Source organism: Rhineura floridana, chromosome 3, assembly GCF_030035675.1.
Source record: "Rhineura floridana isolate rRhiFlo1 chromosome 3, rRhiFlo1.hap2, whole genome shotgun sequence".
NCBI classification, from domain to species: domain Eukaryota; kingdom Metazoa; phylum Chordata; class Lepidosauria; order Squamata; family Rhineuridae; genus Rhineura; species Rhineura floridana.
The window spans coordinates 150,759,429-150,783,524 of record NC_084482.1 but is presented as its reverse complement, the minus strand read 5'-3'; the positions used below and the strand labels follow the sequence as shown (position 1 = coordinate 150,783,524).

The 24,096-nt window shown below is 43.9% G+C and overlaps 1 protein-coding gene across 6 annotated transcripts in view; it reads right to left on the bottom strand.

Annotated features, from left to right (window-relative positions):
• Positions 1–24,096, bottom strand: part of COL7A1 (collagen type VII alpha 1 chain) — a 201,752-nt gene that overhangs the window by 30,295 nt on the left and 147,361 nt on the right. For 5 of the 6 annotated variants that reach the window (XM_061618340.1, XM_061618339.1, XM_061618342.1 and 2 more), the window contains 22 exons: positions 22,861–22,896; positions 20,498–20,533; positions 19,809–19,853; positions 19,445–19,477; positions 18,324–18,386; positions 18,183–18,218; positions 17,704–17,784; positions 16,804–16,872; positions 12,220–12,255; positions 9,856–9,897; positions 9,720–9,764; positions 9,538–9,582; positions 8,757–8,792; positions 5,958–6,017; positions 5,301–5,426; positions 4,848–4,919; positions 4,584–4,619; positions 3,360–3,419; positions 2,824–2,868; positions 2,689–2,724; positions 2,079–2,114; positions 15–71 (listed from right to left, as the gene is read on the bottom strand). In XM_061618340.1, coding sequence (XP_061474324.1) covers positions 15–71; positions 2,079–2,114; positions 2,689–2,724; positions 2,824–2,868; positions 3,360–3,419; positions 4,584–4,619; positions 4,848–4,919; positions 5,301–5,426; positions 5,958–6,017; positions 8,757–8,792; positions 9,538–9,582; positions 9,720–9,764; positions 9,856–9,897; positions 12,220–12,255; positions 16,804–16,872; positions 17,704–17,784; positions 18,183–18,218; positions 18,324–18,386; positions 19,445–19,477; positions 19,809–19,853; positions 20,498–20,533; positions 22,861–22,896 — 1,131 coding nt within the window. Of the gene's footprint in view, positions 1–14; positions 72–2,078; positions 2,115–2,688; positions 2,725–2,823; positions 2,869–3,359; positions 3,420–4,583; positions 4,620–4,847; positions 4,920–5,300; positions 5,427–5,957; positions 6,018–8,756; positions 8,793–9,537; positions 9,583–9,719; positions 9,765–9,855; positions 9,898–12,219; positions 12,256–16,803; positions 16,873–17,703; positions 17,785–18,182; positions 18,219–18,323; positions 18,387–19,444; positions 19,478–19,808; positions 19,854–20,497; positions 20,534–22,613; positions 22,650–22,860; positions 22,897–24,096 lie in introns of all 6 variants that reach the window. The other variant, XM_061618338.1, reaches the window with a different exon arrangement.

The following is a 24,096-nucleotide window of genomic DNA, read 5'->3' as shown; positions in this document are numbered from 1 at the left end:
GCCATGACACTTACTGTCTCCCCTTTGTTCCCCCGAGCACCTGATGGGCCCTCCACAATGGCAGTATCACCCTGTAATTGAAAGAATACAATACCAATCAAATCATTTGCTGCATTCCCCCACTCCTGTTGGCCTCCCATTGTCATGTGAGCCAAGATCACTTTCTGCTTAAATTTTCAGGCAAGGATGCATCAATGAAAACTTTTGATTATAACATGGCACAATCCAAGGCACAAATAATACCCAGGAGAGAGAACACTAGTTTGCCTCACAGCTATAGAACTATGAAAGCAATTTGTGGAGTCAGGAATTAACTTGTAGCTTGGGTAACAATACATTTCAAAAATTATACCAACACAGGAAGCTGCCTTATTATTGGTCTATCTAACTCACAGGTCATTCCCAGCCCCACTTGGAGATGCTGGGGATTGAACTTGGGACCTTTTGCATTCAAAGTATGTGCCTGTGAAGAAATTCAGTAATACCTGAGTTAAGTTTTAATATAAGGTGTTTTGACTTATGTATTGTAATGTACATTGTAAGTATTTGATATGGGAAATTTTCTGTCTGGCCCACTCAAAATTAGTTCAACTGTCACGTGGGGCCTTAACTGACAGCTGTGAGTCACAATTCTCAGTATGCAAATAAAGGATAGTAGGTATGCATATTTTGATTGGTGGGTGCAAGTTTAGAATTTTCAGTTAGACAGTGTGATTGGCTGGGGCTGGACTAGGAGGGCCAGAAGAAGTATACATATGGAGGGCTGCTGGTCAGCAGGAGTGAATTAGAGCTTGGTGTTTGTGGAATCAGCCAGAAGAAGAAGATGATGAAAGCAGAGGAACAGGATCAGGAAAGAAGAAGATGACCTGAGAGAGGTAGGTGGAGTGGCTTAATGATAGAAGACGTGCTGGGGATAGCTGAATCACTTAGCTTAGGTGAAAAGACAAGAAGAGACCCCGTCTGGAGAACTGAGGGAGAGAAGAGAGAAGCAGCTTGGAATGTTGGTGGCTGGTCAGAGTACCAGAGGTAAGATTTCCATGGCAGTACAGCAAGGCAAACCTGTGCTTCAATAGGTCAGTAAAAATGGAAATGGCCTTCCTTCAAGTCAATCCCGACTTATGGCGGCCCTATGAATAGGGTTTTCATGGTAAGCGGTGTTCAGAGGTGGTTTGCCATTGCCTCCCTCTGAGGCTGAGAGGCAGTGACTGGCCCAAGGTCACCCAGGGAGCTTCATGGCTGTGTGGGGATTCGAACCTTGGTCTCCCAGGTCATAGTCCAGCACCTTAACCACTACACCACACTGGCTCTCCAATAGGTCAGTAAAGAGTTGGAAAAAGAAGCTTCCAGCACAGTCCACAGTTCTAGTATAGTGTTGGTGGAGATTAACTGGAGTGGGGAAAATAAAAGGGCAATTTGGCTAAATGGTTTTAACAGGGTTAACTGCTTCCTTAAAGCTGTCTATGTATAACATTAATAGTACTGAATATAAGCCATTGGTATTTAAAGTGACAGTAACAAGTTAACAAATCATATATTCATTTACAGATACAATACTAATTTAAAGTAACCAGATAAGCCTGTGTACTTAATAATCTTGTAATAAACAAACATAAATGGATTTTTAAATATAATATCTGTATCTGACTGGCTTTGTACCATGCCTGTACTCCATAGTTACTGGAATATAGGTAAGTTAAGGGTTCAGAGGGAATAACTGAGACTGTATGGTGGCAGCTGCATAGGTTTAGGAGAAGCTGGGTTTTGTTATTATGGAGTAAAGAAGTAAATTACCCCTCATTCCTCCACAGTGCCCTTCCCCATATAAACTCAGCTTAACTCACTATAAGCAGAACAACTGGAGGTATGTGAAAGTGTCATGGAAGATTCTCAGTGAATGTCATCATGTCCTCTTTCCCAAGGCCAGACTCGTGTGTATCATATGGAGACATTTGGGTTGTAGAAGTAGCTCTGCCAGCAGGTAAGTGTTTTTTCCTGCCCTGCTTTGAAGGGTTTGGCTTGGAACTCCACAAGGCTACATTCAATCATCAGTCAGCACAATCCTATCACAGAGTACTCACCTTGTCTCCTTTTGCCCCCATAAGCCCAACATCTCCCTAGAAGAGAAGGTTAAAAATAAATCTGTAGAATTCACAATTATCAGGATTCCAGACTCATTCAGATTATTTTCTACTCCAAAGGCCTCAGAGTAAGCCGACTGTAAATATGTTTAGTGGATTGTTAATATTATTCCAAATATTTATTATTGCACTTTACAGCATAATCTTAAAAAGCAAGTCCTTGCCTCAAGTCACTTAGAAGGAGCCTGATTGTCCCAAATGCCATGTGAATCTACTGGACTTCACTGTGCCCTGGGTTTAGAACCAGGCTGGATAAGCAATGTGAAGAAAGGAGACATATTATGACTATGCTTCAGAGGTTGGTCCCAGTCTCTCCAAAAAGGTGTTTCCCTTTGCCCATAGCCCAAGACTGGCTGTGTAGCAAGCAGACAATCAGCAGGTAACACCAGGAGACAAACAACCTGATTTAGTCTTCCTCTACTGGCCCAATTCAGAATTTCATTACTAAAAATATTATTTCAATGATCACCATGAAGGAAGGGCAGGAAGGCAGCCTTTTCCCCCCTTCGTTCCCCTCTACAATTCCTCACCCCCCCCAAGGTTTACTTACTTTGTCACCTCTCTCTCCTCTGTTTCCTGGAGGACCCTGAAAACAAAACAAAAAGAGATGACATTTCAGAATGGCAACAAATGCTTATATTCAGGTTTGAGGGAGCAGAGAAAGGAGGGGAAGTCAGATATTTACCGCAGGCCCACGATCGCCCTCCAACCCTGGGCGCCCATCTTCACCCTGAGAAAAAAGAACATTGAACCAGACCAAAGGAAAGAACATAGGGTGGGGAAGAGGCTGCAGCTGCAGCTGTAGTCAAACCTAAAGTGGGAATCTCTCACCACAAGCAGCAAGCAGATATAGCATCATAGTTAAGCTAAGGATATCTTTAGAAGATGGCACACTATGGCTTCTTCATGATTTACTAATAGTTTCTTCTAAAGAAAGCTAAGCTTGGATCAAAGAATCTATAATAGGTCTTCACCAGCTGACCCTGAATATCTGTTCCTCCTCCTCATGGAAAACAGAAACTAAAAGGTCACTACGGCTTTTCCCTTCAAACCATGCATAGTTCCACACAGTCAGCTGCTTCGCCTAACCTTTTGTTGCTCATCTGATAAAGTTAGACCTCCACAATATTGCCGTACCTATATATTTAGGTGAGCTGATTCAACCCCACAGGTTCTCATGGGTTCTGGTCTGAGTCTGAGCAGCAGAATCAAGATACATACCCGTGGTCCTGGATCTCCTCGCTCACCTCTAGCACCTGGCTGTCCAATACCAGTGCCCCCCTAAAAAGCAGAAAAAGTGAGGAAACTGAAATTCCGTATGGGTTCCTGCTGATATCTGCAATCTCAGTGAATTAAAGGGACCAGCAACTTAGCAAAAGCTTCCATCCACTTCATGATTCTCAAACTTTGTCAAAGTATTTTCCAAGAAAAACAAAAAGCCTAATATAATTTAAGTAATAACATATTAACAGCTGGTATAGCACAGTGGGGAGCAGAGCCTGACTGGGAGTCCAGAGTCTGTGAGTTCAAATCCCCGCTTGTGTCTCCTGGGTGCCAAGGGCCAGCTAATGTCTATTATAATATCTATTATATTATTTTTAAATTAGTTTGAACTCTTTTAGCTATATGTGTGTATGGGTTTTAATATTGGAAATAGTTTAATCTTATTTTAATGTAGACTTTGAATGTTTTTAATTATATGTATTTTTATCTGGAAGCTGCCGTGAGTTCCAGTTTTGGAAAAATGGCGGGGTATAAATAAAGACAACAACAACAATAATAATAATAATAAAGATCACCCCCACAGTGAGTGGCTCAGCTGTGGGTAAGCTGCATAGTCCCAAGGAGCCCAGTTGCCCCCCAGCTGGCAGTTGTGGACAAGGAAGGGGCTGGCTTGTGCAGCTGTGGCAAGCTGAGCAGGCCGTAGCCAGCTGGAGAGGACTAGCCTCAGAGGGAGGCAATGGTAAACCCCCTCTGGATACCACTTACCATGAAATCCCTATTCACAGAGTAGCCATAAGTCGGGATTGATTTGAAGACAGTTCATTTCCATTTCAATAACATATTAAAGGTACATTTTTTTAAAAAAAATCCTTTAATAATGGAAAAAACAAGAGTTTCCCATTAGTGTAGCTGTTCACAGGTTCTTCTTTTTATGACTTATGTTGTGTGATTTTGTGCAGAAACAAACTTTCTGCAAGTTAGGAGCCAAAACTTGCTATTTTTACACTGGAAACTGAGATATCTAGATTACTTAACCAAGCTGCCAGATTCTACCAAATTCTATGAAAAAGTCTGTGCACAGGGATTCATGAGGACTTGCAGCTCTGGGAAACAGCACCCTGTACAAAACAAGCTACAGAAGTAAACTCACTAAGAGGCCATGTGCATCTCTCCCTCCTGTTTTAGAGCTTTTGGAGGCTAGTGGACAAAGTCAGGGCTTACCTTGTCACCTTTCACTCCTGGGATGCCTTGTGCACCCTATAATAAAGTGATGGGAGAAAACAGATTGATCTTGCAGCACTGGCCTAGAAACACACACAGGCAACATTGTGACACATGGGGAAGGATCCAGACAGGCTGCAACTGTTATTACCTGCCTTTCCTCAGAAGGTCCCAGGGTTACAAAACAGTATAAAATACATTAAAAACTAGCTAAATAATCCAATCCTCGCCTTGCACCAACATTCCAAATATCTAAATACATACCAGTGGCCCTGGTGGCCCAGGTGGCCCTGGAGATCCTGCAGTGCCCTCTCTTCCAGGCAAGCCACTCAGGCCCTAAGTAAAGAAAATAGCTGTCAGTTCAGCTTTTATTAACCTGGGCTATGATTGATCAATCCTTTTCCAGTGAACCAAAACCCTGAACCACATGACGTTCCACTTCATTTATATCCAGGCTGGCTTGCTCAAAGGCTATGAACAAGTCCATATAAACTAGGGCATCGTTCATCATAATGGAGAGCTCCAGAATCATCTGCCAATGCTGGGGGCGCAAGATCAAAGCACTTGGCAAGAGACTAATGCTCAGCCATTGAACAGCCACACATTGGTGTGTTAGTGCTGTTCCTTGTGGCTACTGAAGACTGTGATTCATTTATCCTGACAACAAAGGAAAGCAGATCATAGGACATGGAGCATAGTGGTGATTGTTTCCCTTACCCTCTCTCCTAAAGGTCCTGGTTGGCCAATCAGTCCATTTTCTCCTCTCAGACCTGGCTGTCCTGGAACCCCAGCCACACCGGGCAAACCTGGAGGTCCTGGGAGGCCAGGCAAGCCAGGGTCTCCCTGAAAAGAAAGCACAAGACATGATATCAGATCCAGAAATAGGGAAGATATGTGGCCACTCCCCCTTCTCCCCCTCCCCAAACATTTGACAACCATTTTCACTACAAATTCATAAAAGAAGCTATAAAGTAAGAGGTTTGCATCCCTACTTTTTATTTTATTTTACCCTTTTCAATACACATTTAGACAAAAGTACTGAAATATCATTTTTATTCAGCCAAAACTCCAGAGGAGCAGAAACCAGGGCTTGGGATATAGTACTGAATAGAGCAATTCCTGATGTTACAACCTTAGCTATGGAACATTAACATTCCTGATCTGTGTATTTGGTTATGTATTCTAAGATATAACTAGCAGTTGGATGTTTCTTTTTTCCTAGGTCTGATTTGTAAACTATAACAAGAATTACAAAGTTCCTTCTGCAGGAGCTGTCCAACAGATGTAGTGCTGAAAAGGTTTGAAAACGTGTATCATAAAACTATGTAAAGGAGTGAAAGGTTGCACACTACTTGTAGGTCAACAGGAAATTACCTTTAAACCTGGAGGTCCATTTTGTCCAGGAGGTCCCGGGAGGCCAATCCCAGGTGAACCCTGAATGGTGCAGATGAAAGAAAAAAATGTGGTGTGCATAGATAATGTGTAAATAGGATCTACAATAGACTATACTAAGAGCCCTAATGATTATTGGACCACATGGAACAGAGGGCAGGATTTAGTCCATTTTCATTTGGCTTGCTGCCTGGTAAGCAAGTTGAATGATGTCATGTCACATACTTCAGGTCCCAATGTCAACCTGAGGAGGATTCAGATTCAGATTATACATCAGTTGACCCACTCAAGAGGGAGCCCTCAGCACTCCCTTCTACACTGTCCTGTACTGAGAACACGGCTGTCCCATCATCCTCACAGTCTGAGGGCTTTGCAGCTTCTCCTGTTCCACAACCACACAGGACCGTGTGGCAGAAGAATAGGGTATAGATTGCTTACAGTTCTTCCAAGATTGCTTACAGCTCTTCCAAGGGGATGTAGCCACTGGAAGAGAAAGTCCTCCCACCCTTCTTAAGCCCTCAGATAACTCTGGACCCTGGTTGAGACAACTCAGCAAGCAAGGTTTAGTGGGAACTGTCCAGAGTCCCGCTAACCTTGGACTGGAAGAGGTCCTGATAATAGTTATTACTTCTTGTACAGGCTACCAGCCAGACCAGAACTGGATAGTCAGGATATAACATTCTGGGACTGAAACCTGGATGCCCTTAGTCCCCATTTATGGGCAGGATTCTGATTGCTGCTGAGTTCCTATCTACTGACAGATTCTTGGAATGATGTAAAGTTGAGAACATCTCAGAATACTGTACATGGACAGAAGAATCACATCTTAAAGATGTAAGAAACATTTGGACTTTGATCAACAGGAGCATAAACAAAATTCATGAGAGCCACTGTATTTATTTATTTATTTTTATTTATTTTATTCATTTATATACCGCCCTAAGCCTGACGGCTCTCTGGGCGGTGTACACGAGATAAAAACAGCACAATATATAACTACAATAAACACAATAAAGTCAAAAAACAAAAACAAACAAACAACAACAAAAAGCAAACAGCATCATAATACAACATAAAAAGTACAATTAAAATACACTTTAAAAACAGATTAAAATACACTTTAAAATGCCTGGGAGAATAAAAAGGTTTTCACCTGACGCCGAAAGGATAGCAGCGTCGGCACCAGGCACACCTCATCGGGGAGACTGTTCCACAATTCGGGGGCCACCACAGAAAAGGCCCTAGATCTAGTCACCACCCTCCGAGCTTCTCGATGAGATGGCACTCGGAGGAGGGCCTTAGATGTTGAGCGCAGTGTATGGGTAGGTTCATATTGGGAGAGGCGTTCCACCAGGTATTGCGGTCCCATGCCGTGTAAGGCTTTATAGGTCAAAACCAGCACTTTGAATCTAGCCCGGAAACAAATAGGGAGCCAGTGCAGACGAGCCAGAACAGGTGTTATATGAGCGGACCTTCTGGTCCGCGTCAACAGTCTGGCCGCTGCATTCTGGACTAGCTGTAGTTTCCGAATTATCTTCAAGGGCAGCCCAACGTAGAGCGCATTGCAGTAGTCCAATCTAGAAGTTACCAGAGCATGAACAGAGGTGACGTCATCACCGTCCAGATAGGGACGTAGCTGGGCTACCAAACGAAGATGGTAGAAAGCATTCCATGCCACCGAGGCCACCTGGGCCTCCAGTGACAAGGAAGGATCGAAAAGAACTCCCAAGCTACGAACCTGTTCCTTCAAGGGGAGTGTAACCCCATCCAGAACAGGATGAACATCCACCATCTGGGCAGGGGAAGGACTCACCAACATCGTCTCAGTCTTGTCTGGATTGAGCTTCAGTTTGTTCGCTCTCATCCAGTCCATTATCGCGGTCAGGCAACGGTTTAGTATGTTAACAGCCTCACCTGAGGAGGATGAAAAGGAGAAATAGAGTTGCATGTCATCAGCATACTGATGACAACGCACCCCAAAACTCCTGATGACCGCACCCAGTGGCTTCATGTAGATGTTAAAGAGCATGGGGGACAGTACCGATCCCTGTGGGACTCCACAATGGAGAGTCCAGGGTGTCGAGTAATGTTCCCCAAGCTCTACCCTCTGGTGACGACCCACCAAGTAGGAGCGGAGCCACTGCCAGGCAGTACCCCCAACTCCCAACTCCATGAGTCTTCCCAGAAGGATACCATGGTCGATGGTATCAAAAGCAGCTGAGAGATCAAGGAGAATCAACAGGGTCACACTCCCCCTGTCCCTCTCCCGACAAAGGTCATCATACAGGGCGACCAAGGCTGTTTCGGTACCAAAACCGGGCCTAAAACCGGATTGAAATGGATCAAGATAATCAGTGTCATCCAAGAGCCCCTGGAGCTGGCCGGCAACCACCCGCTCCAGCACCTTGCCCAGGAACAGAACATTCGCCACAGGTCTATAGTTGTTCAAATTATCTGGGTCCAAGGAGGCTTTCTTCAGGAGTGGTCTCACTACTGCCTCTTTTAGGCAGTCAGGGACCACTCCCTCTCTCAAAGAGGCATTTATCACCTCCTTGGCCCAGACGGCGGTTCCGGTCCTGCCAGCTTTCACCAGCCAAGAGGGGCAAGGGTCCAGCACAGACGTGGTCGCCCGCACCATTCCAAGGATCTTGTCAACATCCTCAAGCTGCACAGACTGAAATTCATCCAAGAAATAAGGACAAGACCGTGCTCTGGACGCTTCATTAGGTCCAACTGCTATAATAGTGGAGTCTAAGTCCCGGCGAATGCAAGCGATCTTACCTTTTCTCCCTTGATCCCAGGTGATCCTTTGGCTCCCTATTAAAATTCAAAAACAAAATAGAGTGAGCAAAAGGTGTTATATGCATAGCTTAGCCTGATAGAATGCTCTTCTCTCCTCCACCGCCTTAGTAACACATTTCAAATACTAAAAAAGGAGAAAAATTTGGCATCATATCTCCCAAGGATAGAGAGGAAGGTGTTAGAAAACAATAGGTTTAAATTACAAGAAGGCAGATTTTGTTAGGCATTAACAGCAATGGAACCAGAAACTTGGGTATGTTACAGGCTGGCTTCTGTTCTGGGATTTTTAAAGAAAAGATTGACCAGACCTGTTAATATTGGGGAATCTTTCTGGAGTATTGTACTATATTAGGAATAACCATCTTTAAAAATAAGCCCCTTTCAATCTATTATACTTTGCAGGGCATATTTTTCACCTTGGCAGGACTTACTCAGATAACAACATCTTTATTTTGTTACTGCCTATCCTGCCCATAGATTTTCAGCCAGGTTTATGGTATTTCATGAATGCCAGGCAGTGGTATTTCTCCATAACCTATTCTCCCTTCTCTCTCTCTCTCTCTCTCTCTCTCTCTCCTCTCTCCCCTCTCTCTACATGCTTCCCTAGGGAGTTAGGCACCCCATTTTGGGAAATGGACTAGATGATCCATGGATACTCTTCCAACATTCAAGCCAAGGTCATTGGATGGGCACTTCCTTGCTGCCGTTGCAACTGTGATAATGTGAGCAAGTGTTTTACTATATAGTAAATAGTACTTACATCTTCTCCGGGATCTCCAGATTCCCCCTGATCCCCGGCTTCACCCTACCATAGAGAAAGAAACGTTATCTTGAGGGATTTATACCGAAAATGAGCCAAGGCCTCAACTCAAGGGGTTTCATGAAGACCTCGGTTGCCAGAGAAAGAGAGCTAAGGTTCTCTCTTGGAGGACAGTTTCTCACCTTTTCTCCTCGAGGGCCTGGAATGCCTCGATCACCTTTTGGACCCTGCAAAGTAGAGAGATTGGCATTGATGCCTACCTTGGGAAGCAAGGGTCTGAGAAATAGCAATGGAAATAAATAAGAAAGACCAACTCACCGGTTTTCCAAAAATTTCCCCCTCCAAATCACCTGGTGCACCCTAAAATAGATAGTGTAGATGATCAGTATTGCTGAAGCTTCCCTTAAAATCAAATCATCTCTCCCTCCCACCCCCAAAAGTTGTTCTGATCTTCTCCCTGCTCTTCTAGAAAACAGGTGCCAGGCTCATCCATTTTATGTAGCTGAATTTAGTTCCCTCTCTAGATTCAGTACAAAAAATGGAACACAGAGATTGCGCCTCCTTTGATGTCTAGGGTTGTTTGCTCGTCCTGGAAAAAAATGGCAGAAAGACTCTTTGAAACAGACCAGCCATAGTTCATGAGTGCCAGTGACCAGGCAACACAGTTCTGACAGATTGTGGCATCCAAATCCCAGCGTATAGTCTGAAACCACAAGTCTACCACAATGCTGAAGCTTAGTAGGTCTGGATCTGAGAACTACATGTATACCTTCTTGGATTTCATTATGGAAGAAAGGGAAGATACAAATGCCTCTCAATATGGGTTTGGCCTTTGTGATTCCATAGCATTCTCTCCTTTTAGCGTAGCATGAGGTCAGCTTAGGTCCATAATGCAATATTTTCCAATATTTTCCTTTTAAGCAAGAATATTCTCTTTTGTATGTTCGTTCACACTTTATGACCATTAAATGAAAGTGGCAGTTGTGGACTGGGAACTAGCATACAAGGGGTTAGGCTGATGCAGCTGCAGAGGTGGCAGCAAAAGTTCAAAATATTTTCTCAACATCCTGGTTTTGATGTTTCTTTTGTTCAGTGGCCAGTGGCTGACATAGAGAATTTGTCTAAATTCACAGAATTAGGCCTTATACCGAAAAGAAAGAGAATAATGAACAGTTATGGTCTGCCTCATTTAAAGAAGAATGGTATGACAGAACAAATAGCGAGATATTGGTTTGTTTCCAAATTCGCCATTGTGACTATACAATATTTAAGGGCTTGTGGAATTTGTCAAGCCTACAGGAAAGCCACTAAAAATTGAGTACTTATTACACCTCATGTGAACTAGCCTTGTATGACAAAAGTTTAACATCTGTGTCATATCTTTTACGTCCCTGGGGTGAGTTATTTGGCATTATTGCCAAACGCTTCTTCAGGGTTGCTATTGCTTTGAGCTTTTGGAGATGCTTAATAGATGAGCTGGAGGACATTGAAAGGCGAAGTTTGTTAGGTTTGAAAAATTCCTGCAAATAAGATAAGAACTTCTATTTGGACCACGCTCATAAGAAAAAGTATTAACCAATGTTGCTCCCCTTCTCCTATTTGAACTAGTTTGTCATCACACTGGGATGACATTCTGAGCTGCTTGGGGTGCAAGAGGCACTCAGATTGTGCCGAGACTTGCAGGAATCCATCTCAGAGTCTGAATGGGTCACCTGAGGAGGGGGAGGCTGTGAGGGGGAAGTGCCAGCATGACCTCTTGTGTATGTGTGTGCATGCGTGTGTGTGCTCCCCTCCCTTCCTAGCAATGGGGGGGGAGCTCTGGTGGGTGGGGAAAGAAAGAAAGAAAGAAAGAAAGAAAGAAAGAAAGAAAGAAAGAAAGAAAGAAAGAAAGAAAGAAAGAAAGAAAGAAAGAAAGAAAGAAAGAAAGAAAGAAAGAAAGAAAGAAAGAAAGAAAGAAAGAGAAAGAAAGAAAGAGAAAGAAAGAAAGAGAAAGAAAGAAAGAAAGAGAGATTGCTGTTCTTTTGGTGGGAACCACGGGTGAGAGAGATGGTGGTCTTGGGGAGAGATATTGTGACCCTTTTGTAGGTTTGATAATTGAAGAAGGAAGAACACATTTTGGTCTTGGAGAAGGAAAGTGAGGCATGGAGAGGAAAGAGGTTGTAGGCATGGAAAAGGTAATGCTATGGGAGGGAAACTGATGCAGGGAATGGAAGGATGTTGTGGTTTGAGGAAAAACTGAGGCAGGTGCGGGGGAGATATTGTGGTCCTGAATGTGGAAACTCTGGGGGAGGGCAACTGATGCAGGGAGAAGTTGTGGTCCTGAGGGTAAACTGTGGCAGGGAAAGGGCAGACGTTGTCGTCCTGGAGAGGAAAAATCTGGTGGAGGGAAACTGAGGCAGGAAGATGGAGTGTTGAGCAGAACGAGCAGGGGGCATCCCCTAGTAAGACAATATATACACAGTAGTACTTCTATGCACCTACTGCAGATGCCACAACCTTTCAAGGGATAAAACTTGTAGGAGGAACAAACTTTGGATCAGAATCCAGAATATGAAGCTGTTTCTACAAGATGGAGCTACCAAAACCCCCCAAATTGCTGTATTCCAGTTCTTTGTTCCACCAGACTACATGATATTGTTGCTCACTACATCATATAGTTCTCCATATAGATTTTTAGCTTACCTTCTCTCCTTTCACTCCAGGAGGCCCCACAACAGCCTACAGTCAATCAAAGAGAAAGAAAGACAGTTGCTTAATAGCAATGTAAGACATTAAATGAAAAGAATGCTAGCTAAGATTTTCTTTTCCTAAAAAATCGGTGCAATAACTTTACGATAGTCAGAAAAATTCCATAAACCTAAGCCAGTATTTTCTGAGACTCAAGGGGAACAGCTGCAGCACTGGGGGACTGGAGAAGACCTGCCCTGGGAGTAAGTATCTGAGCATCTGGGTGCTCGCTTGCTCACTCCTCTGGGTTACTGTCTCTTGCGATAGCTGAAATCTCTGGTAAGTGCTGCAAGGGCTGGGACCCCCTGTCTGACCCTGACTCCGGAGAGAGGCTGCAGTCAATCTTGCAACCTCTTGCATCAGCTCCTGGCTGGGTCAGGGGCCATAAAAGCCCAGCTGCCTTTGCGCAGTGTGTCTCCCGCTGGCGGGGTCACCATTGAAGGGGTGACACCAAAGGGGATCACCCCTTGGGGAGTCCCGAGGGCAAGGGTACTACCCGCTTCCTTTTTTTTTTACCAATCCAAAGGAGATTGGTAATGGGGAGGGTGTATGGTGCTTGTGTAGTTCCTTTGCAGGGTGAGAGCCTGTACAGTGAACTGAACAATAGGAGAAAGTCGCCAGGTGCCTTCAGAGTGAGAGTCTGCAACTGGCAGAAGGCTGGCCCTCCCTGGGTGTGAGGAAGGGGGAGAGTAAATGTGCCCCGTGTGAAAGATATTGAGTGGGTCTGACTGTTTCCAATTCTCTCAGAAGCGTACTGGGATTACTGATTCAGGTAGTTTTTGCTGGTGGACTCTTGTTGGGTCCATATTAGGTAGTGGAGGCCATCTTGGCTGTGGGAGAAGCCCGGAACAATAGTTCTGGGTGATTTCAATGTCGATGCTGAGGCTGCCCGTAGTGTTCCGGCTCAGGACTTCATGTCTTCCATGACAACCATGGGGCTGTCTCAAGTTGTCACAGGCCGATGCATAGGGCAGGGCACACACTCGACTTGGGTTTTGCTCCAGATGGAGGAAGGGGTGGTTTGGAGATGAGCGGGGTGGATGTCACCCCATTGTCATGATCAAACAACTTCCTGTTGAAGTTTAGACTTGCTGGTCCTCCCCTGCAGTGGTGGTGGACAGATTAAGATGGTCTGACCCTGGAGACTAATGGAATCCACTGGATTCCTGAATACCCTGAGAGAGTTTCCAGTAGATAGAGGAGGTGACCCTGCCGAAGCCCTTGTCATATTGTGGAACAGTGAGGCATGTCAGGCTCTTAACATGGTTGTCCCTCAGCACTCTCTCCAGCATTGCGGAGCACAGCTTACACCTTGGTACACCAGTGAGATAAGGACAATGAAACAGGCTGAATGATGGCTAGAGCACAAGTGGCGAAAGACGTGCTGTGAGTCTGATCGGGCACGAGTAAAACATCATAACCATGCCTAATGTGTGGCAGTGAGGGCAGCAAAGAAAGCCCCCTTCTCTGCCACCATGACATCCTCAAATAGCCGTCCAGCGGAGGTTTTCCATATAGTCAGGAGTCTGTTGACATCAACTCCAGAAAATGGAGTTTTAGACCCTTCAGAGGCCCACTGTGAAATGTTTGCAAGACACTTTGAGGGTAAAGTTGCTCACCTCCGTAGCAATCTTGATGCCCCATCCACATCTACTGTAGTCCCCAGTGAGGTGTCTAGTGCAAAGTCTGCCGCAACATCTTGGAAATGGTTTCAGTTGATGCAGCCTGATGACGTGGACAAGGTGCTTGCAATGATGCAATCAGCAACATGTCCTCTCGACCCTTGTCCTTCTTGGCTTATTAAAACTTGCCAAGGGGGCTTGACGGAGTGGATCCAGGGTGTGGTCAATGCGTTGTTGTGGGAGGGAGTAGTTCCAGCTGCCCTGAAAGAGGCGGTGATCCAACCGCTCCTGAAAAAGCCCACCCTGGACTCATTGGTTTGTGACAACTACCCCCCGGTTGCAAATACCCCCTTTTTAGCAAAGATTGAGAGGGTTGTGGTGCAGCAATTGCAAGTACTGTTGGATGAAACAGATTATATTGACCCATCCCAGTCTGGGTTCAGGCCTGGTTATGGGACTAAATCGGCCTTGGTCACCCTGATGGAGGACCTTTATTGGGAGCAGGACAGGAGTAGTGTGACCCTGTTTCTCTTACTTATCTCTCAGCGGCTTTTGATACTATTGACCATGGTATCCTTCTGGGCTGACTTGTTGAGATGGGTATTGGAGGCATTGTTTTACAGTGGTTTCAATTCTATCTTTAGGGTTGTTTTCAGAGAATAGCTTTGGGTGATAGTCTTTCAGCCCCCTGGCAGTTGTGCTGTGGGGTGCCGCAGGGTACCATCTTGTCCCCCATGCTGTTTAACATCTATATGAAGCTGTTGGGAGTGGTCATCAGGAGATTTGGGACAAGGTGTCAGCAGTATGCTGACGACATCCAGCTCTATTTCTCTGTAACATCTGGATCAGGAGAGGCTGTGCAAGCCCTAGACTGCTGCCTAAACTCAGTGGTGGGCTGGATGAGGGCCAATAAACTGAGTCTGAATCCTAGCAAGATATAGACGTTGTGGGTTGGTGGTTCCTGAGTTCAGATAATTGGTTAGTTGCCTGCTTTGGATGGGGTTGTACTCCCTCTGAAAGAGCAGGTCCAGGGGGTGATGCTGGATCCATCTTTGTCGCTAGATGACCTCAGTGGCTAGGAGTGCCTTTCACTTGCTTTGGCTGGTGAGACAGCTGTGGCTGTTTCTGGCCCGGGATAGCCTGACCACTGTTTTCCATGGACTGGTAACCTCCAGGCTGGATTACTGAAATGCACTCTAAGTGGGGCTACCCTTGAAGTTGGTCCGGAAGTTGCAGCTGGTGCAAAATGCGGCGACGAGACTGTTCACTGGGGCAGGGTATTGCCAACATATCTCCCTGCTACTGAAAGAATTGCACTGGCTACCTATTAGCTATTGGGCTAAGTTCAAGGTTCCAGTTTTGGTGTACAAAGCCCTATACAGCTTGGGACCAGGATACCTGTCTTATCCCTTATATATCCAGTTGATCACTGCGCTCTGCAGGTGAGGGCCTCCTGCAGACACCATCGTATCAGGAGGTCCATTCCGCACAACATAGGAAACGGACCTTTAGTGTAGTGGCACCTACCCTTTGGAATTCCCTCCCCTTAAATATTAGATGCTATTGGAGGTTGCTGATTCATAGGGCCGCCATAAGTAGTAATTGACTTGAAGGCACATAACACACACATAAATATTAGACAGGCACCATCTCTGTTATCTTTTTGGTGCCTTCCTCTTTGAACAAGTCTTTTAAGTTGGGGCCTTATCCCAGTCTGTGTCTGTGTTGGGATTGCTTTTTAATGTGTTTTTAAACCTTGAAAAGGAAAGAAATTTTAAAGCTTTTAAAAAAATGTTTTTAAAGACGTTTTGTTTTAATATTTTAAAGTCTTTATGATGTTTTAAAGCATTTTTAGTGCTTTTGTTTGCCTCTCTGAGCTCCTACTGGGAGAAAGGGCGGAATATAAACAGAAAGGAAGAAAGGAAGAAAAAAAGAAAAAAAGAAAGAAAGAAAAAGAAAAAGAACGAAAGAAAGAACGAAAGAAAGAAGCATTAATCTCTCCAGCCCTGCTGGATTATCAATAGTGAATTGATTTCACTGGATTTTATCACTATGCCAACAGTGCAAGGGATGGTTACATAGGGATACAAAGCTCCTTCTCTCTCTCAAGCTGTATTTTCCAGCCCTCCAAATAATGGCTTGAACAGCAAGGGATGAGAAGGGAATATAATCAAGGTAGCGATTCCCACAGCTTACTTGTTTATAAGCCTCTCCCAAACAACTGGCAAACATTTGATGGGAAAGGAAAGAACTACATTAAAAAAATTCAACATAGAAGAAACTTGTGACAGCGTTAGGAATTCATTAATAAAATGTTTTGGAGATTCAAATTGTTCTGAAATCATGTTGCCGACTTTCCATCATTACTTTTCTTTTTCTTTTCCAAGCCTATATGACTTACAATGGTAACTAAGGGACCTGTATCACCTGTCACAGATAAAAATAGGGCACAGTAATGGGAAATATTAATTAGGCAGGTTGTGGAAAGACAGAGGGATAGAAAAATCATGACAAGAACTGATGTAATGTTAGCCATCAAAGCAGGGTTAGGGAATCCATGGCTCTCCAGATATTGTTGGAATTCAACTCCCATCAGTGCCTACCAGTATGGGAAACGATCAGGGATGGTGGAGATGGTAGTCCAGCAACAATTGGAGGACCAATGGTTCCTTATCTCTGCATTAGCCAATATTTAGTCTGAAGAACAAGGATTTATTGTTTTATTTTATTTATTTTCTTAGTCTGTAAGTTACCTTGAGCACTTTCATGTGGAAAGGCAGGGTAAAAATATTTTATAAACAAACAAAATAAATATATATATATTTGGAATATCCAATAAATTATTAATAGAAACAAAAGGAAGAAAGATAAAGCATATGCTCAAAAAAAAAAAAAGGAAGGAAAGATTGTCACTCACTTGTCCTGAGGGTCCAGCATCCCCAGGTTCTCCTTTGGGGCCAGCAGGTCCTACAGGTCCTGGGACACCCTAGAAAGCAGTTAATAAGCAATTTGACTTTATGCAGGATAGCAATGATGAATGTTGTGCTCTCTTGTCCCACGGTGACAATGCAATCTATGCATGTTCACTTGGAAGTAAGCCTAATTGTGTTAACTATTTCTTACTCCCTGGGAAGTATGCTTAGGGCTGCATCTAGAGCAGTGTTCTTCTGCTTTGGGTCCCCAGATGTTGTTGGACTACAACACCCATCATCAACTGCCAGCTTAGCCAATGGTCAGAGATGATGGAAGTTGTAGTTCAGGAAGATCTGGGAAGCCAAGGTTGAAAAACAGTGATCTAGAAACTCTCAAATGCTTGGGAGCAGTTGCTTCTTAGAAGAGTAGGACATAAAAGCCAGTCTGTTTGATCTTAAAATGTGTACTAGTTTATTTTCAAAACACTGTCCCATGTCTTGAATTCAGTTTTAAGAATTGCTGTCATGATGCTATCAATAAATGTAACCTAAACTGTTACAGGAAATGTTTTGTTATTCTCTAACCTACAAGCTGAATCCTCATGCCTCATACAGAATCACAGGAATAGGTAACAAGATTTTAAGAGCCTTTAATCCACTGTTCTTCCCCAGGTGTTGCAGTCCAACATCATCTGGGGACCCAAGGTTGAAGAACAGTGCTCTAGTCTGTATATGATGACACAGAGGAATTAAAGCCCAAAGTCAGTAAATCAAGCCTTTTTTGTTTCCAGTTCTTGGCCGCACAGGCAAAATGAGATCATGTAGGATGTCGTGGTGTCAATCCCTATGTTAGACAGAATTAAAGTTTATATAAGAAACATGCAATCTTACATTGAAGGCCATACCATTTTCCCAGGCAGTCCAGGTTCCCCTTCTTTCCCAGGTACTCCATCTCTTCCTGGCACACCTGGCTTCCCAGGTTCACCCTAAGACACGGAAAGACCGCAACTAGAATTAGGGTGTGTGTGTTGCTGTACACAGGGGATAACACAGAAAATACTTCCTGTAATTAAACAGTTCCATCTTGCTAGGGACAAACAGGTTCCCTGGAGAACATGATGGTGAGGGAATCAGTTGCATGTTGGGTGTGTTCAGATAAGTGTGCAATGGGAATAGATTCCACCCCACAAGGAGAAAAGAAATTATTATTCAAGTTGTTCTTGGCCAAAGAGACAAACATGAGGGCATCAGGCACTAAATTAATCAATAAGGGTACATTCCAAGCAGGAATCAAAGCGTGGATCACCAAAGAATTCAATTCAATTGCATAAAGAGGTGTGGTGTGTAGAGGTGTCTATTGGGAGACTCTGCAGAGCAAACTTACCACTTGTCCTGGTAATCCAGGTGGGCCCTGTGGACCCTAAAAAGAAACAGAAACAAGTAAAACAAATTAAAAAGGAGCCATGAACTTTCCACCCTAATTCTTCAATAACTCCCAAGCTAGAGATACACTTTGGGCACCTACCACAAGTCCAGGGTGTCCTGGTGATCCTGGGAGTCCAACATTTCCTTGGGGGCCTGGTAAACCCTGCAAGAAAGAGATCTGATCAAATGTACTGACATTTGGCCAGACTTACTGTACTGAGTTCCCAACCACTGACCCTTTCAAGAAAAATTGAGATGTCAACTGTCAGAAAGGAAAGATCCCACAAAATCTATGAGTATCAATCAATCAATTTGTTTATTACGGTCATAGACCCAAACAGAACAGAAAATACAAGATACAAAGCCTGTCTGGCATACATAAAATTATAAAATAGCAATATACAGCATATATAATTAAAAACTAAAATTGGTTTATCATGGAAGTAAAAATTGAAGTAAGAATAAAATTAATATCATCAGCACTGAAGGAGTCTAACTTGTCTTTTCCGTATAAATTGCGCTATATAAAGAAATTTAGCTACTTGTTTAGTTATAGAGTTATCATTATCAGATAAAAGGTAGTGAACAAACCAATTTGGAGGTTGTTCCTGATACCCTGAAATAAGGGGTAAGATAATTTTAGTTCTTAAGTCTTGGTATAGCTCGCAATTAAGAAATACGTGTTCTAGCGTTTCAGCTGAGTTTGAATTACAAATGCAGAAATGATTGTCTTGTGGGGTACCTTGAAACCGTCCCATTAAAAGAGTGGAGGGTAGGCAATTGAATCTCGCTCTGGAGAAAAGGAATCTATATTGAGGGAAGGTTAGTGTTTCTAAATATGATGCATACATTGGAAAACGAAAATTCAGGTCGAAATAAATCGGAGAGCAAGATGTTTTTGCCTTAGAAAATAGATATTGTCTATCAAGGTCCTTTATATGTTGGCTAATAACAGATGTGGCCAGTCTAAAGCTCCAAGATGACAATAGTTCTTTGGATAGGCCTAGAAGATTTAACTTTGCGTTAAATGTTTTAAACCAGGGGCTTTCAAACGGATCATCCCATAATAGATGTGGGAGCCCAAAAGAGGGCCTGGAATAGGCTACCTTGTTCTATGAGTATCACTTTGGCAATGAATGAAGACCCTGAAATGGCAGCTCAGAAGACTAGGAGCCAGTAGGATAGATGTGCTGGAGGACAGGTCAAAGATACAGTACTTACCCGGATGCTGGAGCCAGGCACTCCTGTGTCTCCCTATAAATAGGAAAAACAAAACACCTCACCATTATTAATCTGTGTTTGTTGGAGACATAAGTTCTAATGGCTTCAACTTCTGCAAAGGAGAATGTGGGCTAACAACCTGGCATAATAGGGTTCTGGTGGCAAAATTTTAGAAAACAAGATATTCCGTGGGAATCCAGAGATATGCTTGTGAAGTGGTGTTGCCCATACATGATTGTAAAAGCTGGGATGTGCTACCTGCAGCAAAGCTAAGAGCGTAAGCCACCAGGTGTCACGGGTTGTGGTAGAAAGAAGTTCTAAAAGCTGTATCTGGTTTCTTTGGTGTTCAAATCAGGATACATACCTTTATTCCAGATAGGCCTTGAGGGCCTGGAGGGCCGACAGGACCCTGTAATGAAAAAAGACAGATATTTCCAGTAACCAAAACACAGCAAGGATGACTGCGCTAACTCAACAATTGTACACACACAGACTTGTTTTCTACCTTGAACTTTTTCACAAGCACACAATAAAGGCTGTATATAAATCAGGGAGTCAAACTGAATCTCAACCAAAAACTGAACGGAACCTTTATTGGCCTGAACAAGAACCAAACCAAAACATTTCAGTTACTGGTGAACCAGAATCACAACCAAACTGTTTGCTGATTTGAGTACCTGACAAACATATCTGCTTTGGATTCTATGTTTCTTTGGGGATACAAGGGGAAACTTTTATCCATGGTAAAACTGTCTAGCAAAATTAGGCATATTGTCCTGAAAACCTGACAGGACAATGATATAGAATTGAAGGAGGCAACTAATGCTGTAAGTCTCTCATAAAGTGCATCCTATTCTGTCTCTGGCCAAGTTGGGGTTGCTGTCTCCTATGCACAGCCTAGTTTAAGAGCTTATTAAATTAAGGGATAATCCAAATGCCACACTATGTATTCTTATCACAAACCCTTGAAACCCAGATTTTTCTATGCACAGTTGATGAAGTGCATTTTATGTTGTAATAACTTCTCAAAGAAAAAGGGGCAGCTTTACTTACAGGAGGGCCTGGTGGTCCAGCATCTCCTTGGTTACCCTATAGGAAAGAAGAGACATAATCAGTACTGGGCATGGGACTGATTTATCTCTCACCACCCCTTGTTAGTATTTTTTTTGAGCCTTGAACCAATGCAGAGGTACAACAGATTTGGCAAAATACTTCATTTCAAGTGATGTCCATCCATTCCTCACTCTCCAATGTTACGTACTACTCTCACAGCACTACCGGGAACTTGCATTCTAGATTTTCAGGAAGGGCCAGATCACTAAAACATTAAACAACAAAAGATGACCAAACTAATTAGGTTAAATCAAGGATAGCCAATGTGGTGCCCCTCCTGATGTTGTGGACTTCAACTCCCATCATCGCTAACCATTGGTGATGCTGGCTGGAACTGATAGGATTTGGAGTCTGAAACATCTGGAAGGCACAACGTTAGCTACCCTTGGGTTAAATAGTTTTGACCATTAAAATCCAAATGTTGCAGGCCCAAATAGCACAGCTCTTCCAAGGAATGAAACTGCAGTTTATGACATTAATATACAGCAGCTGACAGCAGCCTTGGGATAACTAATAGCAGCTCAATATATGAGCTTCCCTACCTCTCTTCTTGGAGAGCTCTCCACTCAGGGACTGTTCATAATCCTTTTCACCACTAAATGCTCTCAGTGATCAGGCCTCTGCATGTTCACAGCCACGTAGAGAAAATACTGGATGTATTGGCAGTATATGCAGGTACATTTTGCAGAGATTTCCACAAACTACAGCAGTACTTTCTTAGCAACTGCCATGGTTGTGTAAATTGCTGCAACATACTTGCATATCCCCAGTTTGCAAAGCACATTTCTCCATACAATCACATCCCTGGAATGGTTCACACAGAGATGAAACAAACAAATAATATCTAACTTATACATTCCTGAGGTGCATGAGGATGAGGCAGAGACATGGTGATTTGTCTACAGCAGAGGTGTTTAACCCCTGCCTGAGGTCTGCAAGCATTTTTATGCCCCCTGTAAGGTCCCACCGATTTTGATGGTGGCAGCAAAAAGAAAAACAAATTAGACACAGCCCAGTGCTCTGATGGAAATGCAAATTGCCCCCTCCCTTGTCATCACACAGCAGCTAGTATAGCACAGTGGGGAGGAGAGCCTGGCTGGGAGTCCAGAGTCTGTGAGTTCAAATCCCCGCTCATGTCACCTGGGTGTCAAGGGCCAGCTAAAGATCACCCCCACAGTTACGTGCCCTGCCACCTGTGCAGCTGTGGGCAAGCTGCATAGTCCCAAGGAGCCCAGTTGCCCCCCAGTTGGCAGTTGCGGACAAGGAAGGGGCTGGCTTGTGCAGCTGTGGCAAACTGAGCAGGCCGTAGCTGGCTGGGGAGGACTAGCCTCAGAGGGAGGCAATGGTAAACCCCCTCTGCATACCGCTTACCATGAAAACCCTATTCACAGGGTAGGGGTTGCCATAAGTCGGAATCGACTTGAAGGCAGTCATTTCCATTTTGTCATCACATGGATCATTTGATGAGCAAGCAATAACTGTCCCTCCTCAGATGCATCAGAGGGAGCTCTGTGTGACCTATGTGTGGCCATACCCACTGCTAGCCTGCAGATGCTGGATGACTGGTGAAGGCCTAGTATGGTCTGCAGGCCAAAAAAACGTTAGCCACCCCTGACCTACAGCCACTCAGTGAATTCAAGGTTTAATTGATACTTGAGCTGTGGAGTTCCACTTCCTACACTCATTGCATTAGTCCCACCATATACAATTATTTGCATCTAGCATTTTCCCCAAGGACATCAAAATGCTTTACAAATATGAATTCCAATATGCTTTACAAATGTGAATTCCAAATTTCATTATCTTGACCTCCACCCCCGGCAGAGAAAGGTTAAATGGCTTGTTTCCTTCTGAATCCCAGATCCCGGCTTTGACCAGCATGGTAATGCCCCCCCTTTCCCTCTGCAAAGCTTACAGTCCTCGTTTAAATGCAATGTGAAGAAGAAAACACTCCATAGAATATTATTAGCAAGAGGCTTATTGCTACATGCAAGGTAGGATAGGTGAGATACAGCAAGGGCGCGGGGGGAGGGAAGGAAAGGAAGGGAGCACCTACCGGTCTGCCCAGAACTCCGGGGAAGCCTGGGAAGCCCTGCAAAGATCCAATTCAAACATCCAGAGAGTTAGCAAGACCCAGAGCAATCCCTCCAGCAAGGCTTGCTTGACCTTTGCTTCCCTCACAACTCAATGCCAAGGCAGCACTGCCCCTACTGCACTAAAAAGAGAAAGAGCGAACAAGCGGAGGAAGCCAACCATAGCCAGCAACCCAGGTCAACCGAGGCCTACCAGGAAAGATTACTTACAGCTGGGCCGGGTGGCCCTCTAAAACCCTGCAGGCCCTGGATGGGAGGGAACGACACAAAAAACAGACACACATGAACAAGCAACATAAAAATACTGCAACAAGGTGGGGAGGTTGCTTGTTGTCCTCTGAAAGGCCTAGAAACACCATACATGACAGAACAGGGGATTTCAGGCTGCTTTCCTGTTTTCTATTGGCTGTCAGGGGCACTTAGTTCTGTCAGGCAAAAAAGGGCCTTCCCAGCACATAGTAGTTCTACTGAGTCCTCAACATACAATGGCAGATCAAAGGAATTTAGCCTATCTGAACACCACAGGGCTATTCCATTGGGACTCCTTAAGTCATAGGACAGGGGGACAATGGCATCATAGAGGATGTGGAGGTTTCCTGTAATCACACCATTTGTTTGAACGCTTGAATGTTTTTTAACATTTTGACAGAGCAAGTCTGCTCCACCCAGTAGAAGCGAAAGGCTGAATGATCAAACAACCACCACTGTAGGTGATAGAGACTAGGAAGTTCCTTCTGTTGAGACAGCCTCAGTCAGAACAAAGTCTGCAAGGGACAGCATGAATGGAAGGTGGACTCCTGCAAAAGCGCAGGGATGGAGAGATCTGTCCATTTTGGTTCTCTCCGTTTCTCAGTTTTTCCAGTCTTAAATTCAGTCCTCCAAATTTCTTCAGCAAATTGTGATCTTTTAAAAAAAAATCCTAATGAAAATTCTCCAGCATTTTGCAAGCAATTTCTTGTCATATAATACATTTTTGTATATTCTTTATTTATTTATTGCACTTGTATACCACCCCATAGCCGAAGCTCTCTGGGCGGTTTACAGCAATCAAAAACATTAAAACAAATATACAATTTAAAACACATATTTTAAAAACAATTTAAAACACAATTTAAAAATGTAAAACAATATAGAACACATGCTAAAATGCCTGGGAGAAGAGGAAAGTCCTGACCTGGCGCCGAAAAGATAACAGTGTTGACACCAGGCGCACCTCGTCAAAAAGATCATTCCATAATTTGAGGGCCACCACTGAGAAGGCCCTCTCCCTTGTTGCCATTCTCCGAGCTTCCCTCGGGGGAGGAACCCGGAGGAGGGCCTTTGATCTTGAACGTACTGTACGGGTGGGTTCGTATCGGGAGAGGCGTTCCATCAGGTATTGTGGTCCGAAGCCGTGTAAGGCTTTATAGGTCAATACCAGCACCCTGAATCGAGCTCAGAAACATA